General features: G+C 42.3%; 1 protein-coding gene across 1 annotated transcript; it reads left to right on the top strand.

Annotated features, from left to right (window-relative positions):
• Positions 1-168: 168 nt before the first annotated feature.
• LOC105120328 (mitogen-activated protein kinase kinase 10-like) lies at positions 169-1,259 on the top strand. The gene has a single exon (XM_011018497.1). The coding sequence runs from the start codon at positions 176-178 to the stop codon at positions 1,199-1,201; it is 1,026 nt and encodes a 341-aa protein (XP_011016799.1). The 5' UTR covers positions 169-175; the 3' UTR covers positions 1,202-1,259.
• The last annotated feature ends 730 nt before the right edge of the window (positions 1,260-1,989 follow it).

Raw genomic sequence — 1,989 nt, 5'->3', positions numbered from 1 at the left:
GAAAAAACCTCACCTGTCCGTGGATGTTGCGATTGCTACAGCCACTTGTTACCCCCCTGTAGCCAAGCATGCACGTGTGTGCCCCCAAAAGCTCTCTAGTCGCATGTGTATATAACGGCTAGGCTAAGGTTTTGCCGTACCTATCCACAATGTTGCTTAGTGTCTGGGCACAGAGATGAGAGAAGAAGCAAGAGGTGTGAAAATGACTTTCGTGAGAGAGAGAAGGCACCAACAACCACTAAGGCTATCCCTACCACCAACCATACCTGCAGCTGACTTCCGGCATCAGATCCATTTGCCGTCATTTTCATTGACCATTAGTCCAGATTCTCCAAACATAGAGAAGCTCTCAGACCTGGAAAAACTGGCGGTTCTTGGCCATGGCAATAGTGGCACGGTCTATAAAGTACGGCACAAACGCAGCTCCTCCATATTTGCATTGAAAACCCTCCGTTTCGACCGAAACTCCACCATAATTCGACAACAAGCAGGAAGGGAGGCAGAGATCCTTAGACGCGTGGATTCACCTTACGTTGTCCAGTGCCATGCTGTTTTTGATAGTGAGGATGACTTGTACTTTGCAATGGAGCACATGGAAAGAGGATCACTGCATGATGTTCTGCTTGTGAACAGAATATTGCCTGAGGATGTCATATCTGGTGTGGCACGGTGCATTCTGAATGGGTTACAGTATCTCCATGAGAAGCAGATAGTACATGGGGACATAAAACCCTCAAATCTACTGATAAATGCTGAAGGAGTTGTTAAGATTGCAGATTTTGGAGTGAGTAGGGTAGTGGTGGGAAAACATGATTCATATGGGACTTATATGGGAACATGTGCTTACATGAGTCCTGAGAGAATTGATCCTGAGAGATGGGATGGAAATGGAGATCATGGATTCGCAGGAGATGTTTGGTCGCTTGGGGTGGTAGTTTTGGAGTGCCTAGTGGGTCATTATCCATTGATTGGTTGTGGAGAGAAACCAGACTGGGCAGCATTGGTGTGTGCTATATGCTTTGGGGAGAGATTGCAAATGCCGAAGAGTGCATCCAGCAGGATTCAAAGCTTTGTTAGGAGGTGTCTAGAGAAGGACTGGAAGAAGAGAGGGACTGTGGGTGAGCTTCTTGATCATCCTTTTGTGACCCAGATCAGTTTTGAATCTAGACATGGGGTAGCTGATTTTGTTTTGCGTGATTGAGATTCATTTTTCCTTTTCTGTTCTCTCCATATCTTATGTCATTTCAGTACCTTTTAGTTTGGATACAAGCTGTGAAAGAATTTCGTTTTGACAACAAAATGGAAAACCTTCGAGCCAGTGGCAGTGATGATGTGAACCAGGAGGAAATGCGTGCGTGCCATGAAGATGATGCTGGTTTTGCACAAGAGCTGAGTTCTAAATATGGAGTTTCAGATTTATTGATAAAAGGTTTTCCAAAGGATTTTTCTTTCACAAAATTAATAATAAAGCTGAGGCTAGTAACAGACTAGCTATATATCTTCTGTGAAGCATTATCTCTCGGATTCTACTAGTTTATCTGTTCAGATTTTCTCTGCTCTTTTTGCAAGAATCAGAAAATTCTCGGGTCATCCCATGCTCCCCAAAGATTCTTTTTTCAGGGATTAATTAGGTTAAATGTCCAAAATATCCATGTAATTATTTAGATTAGGGTCCAATGCTGTTATAGTGAATAGAGTAATTCCTTAAAATAAAAAATTTTACAGGCTAGTAGTAATTTGTGTGCCTGAGAAAAAGAAGAAAGGAGTAGTGCTTGTGTCTAAAATGCCACCAAATTTAATCACACGAGTGATTACATAATTTATCTGCGATGCTAATTAAGAGTTATCATTTGGAATTGGAAGGGTTTGAGAGACTCTAAATGACTCCTAATGATTCTTGAAGAGCTCCATCGGTGATTTCAATTCATGAGATGAGACCACCAAATTGGGTCTTGGCTTGGTGGGGGATCTTCAATCTTGCTTTGTTTT

The sequence above is a fragment of the Populus euphratica genome, unplaced genomic scaffold (genome assembly GCF_000495115.2).
Source record: "Populus euphratica unplaced genomic scaffold, PopEup_1.0 scaffold6849.1, whole genome shotgun sequence".
Taxonomy (NCBI): domain Eukaryota; kingdom Viridiplantae; phylum Streptophyta; class Magnoliopsida; order Malpighiales; family Salicaceae; genus Populus; species Populus euphratica.
This window is presented reverse-complemented; position numbering and strand designations above follow the sequence as displayed.

Bases quoted from the DNA above. Each gene is read 5' to 3' on its own strand.
- LOC105120328 (XM_011018497.1), top strand. From the start codon at position 176: ATGAGAGAAGAAGCAAGAGGTGTGAAAATGACTTTCGTGAGAGAGAGA.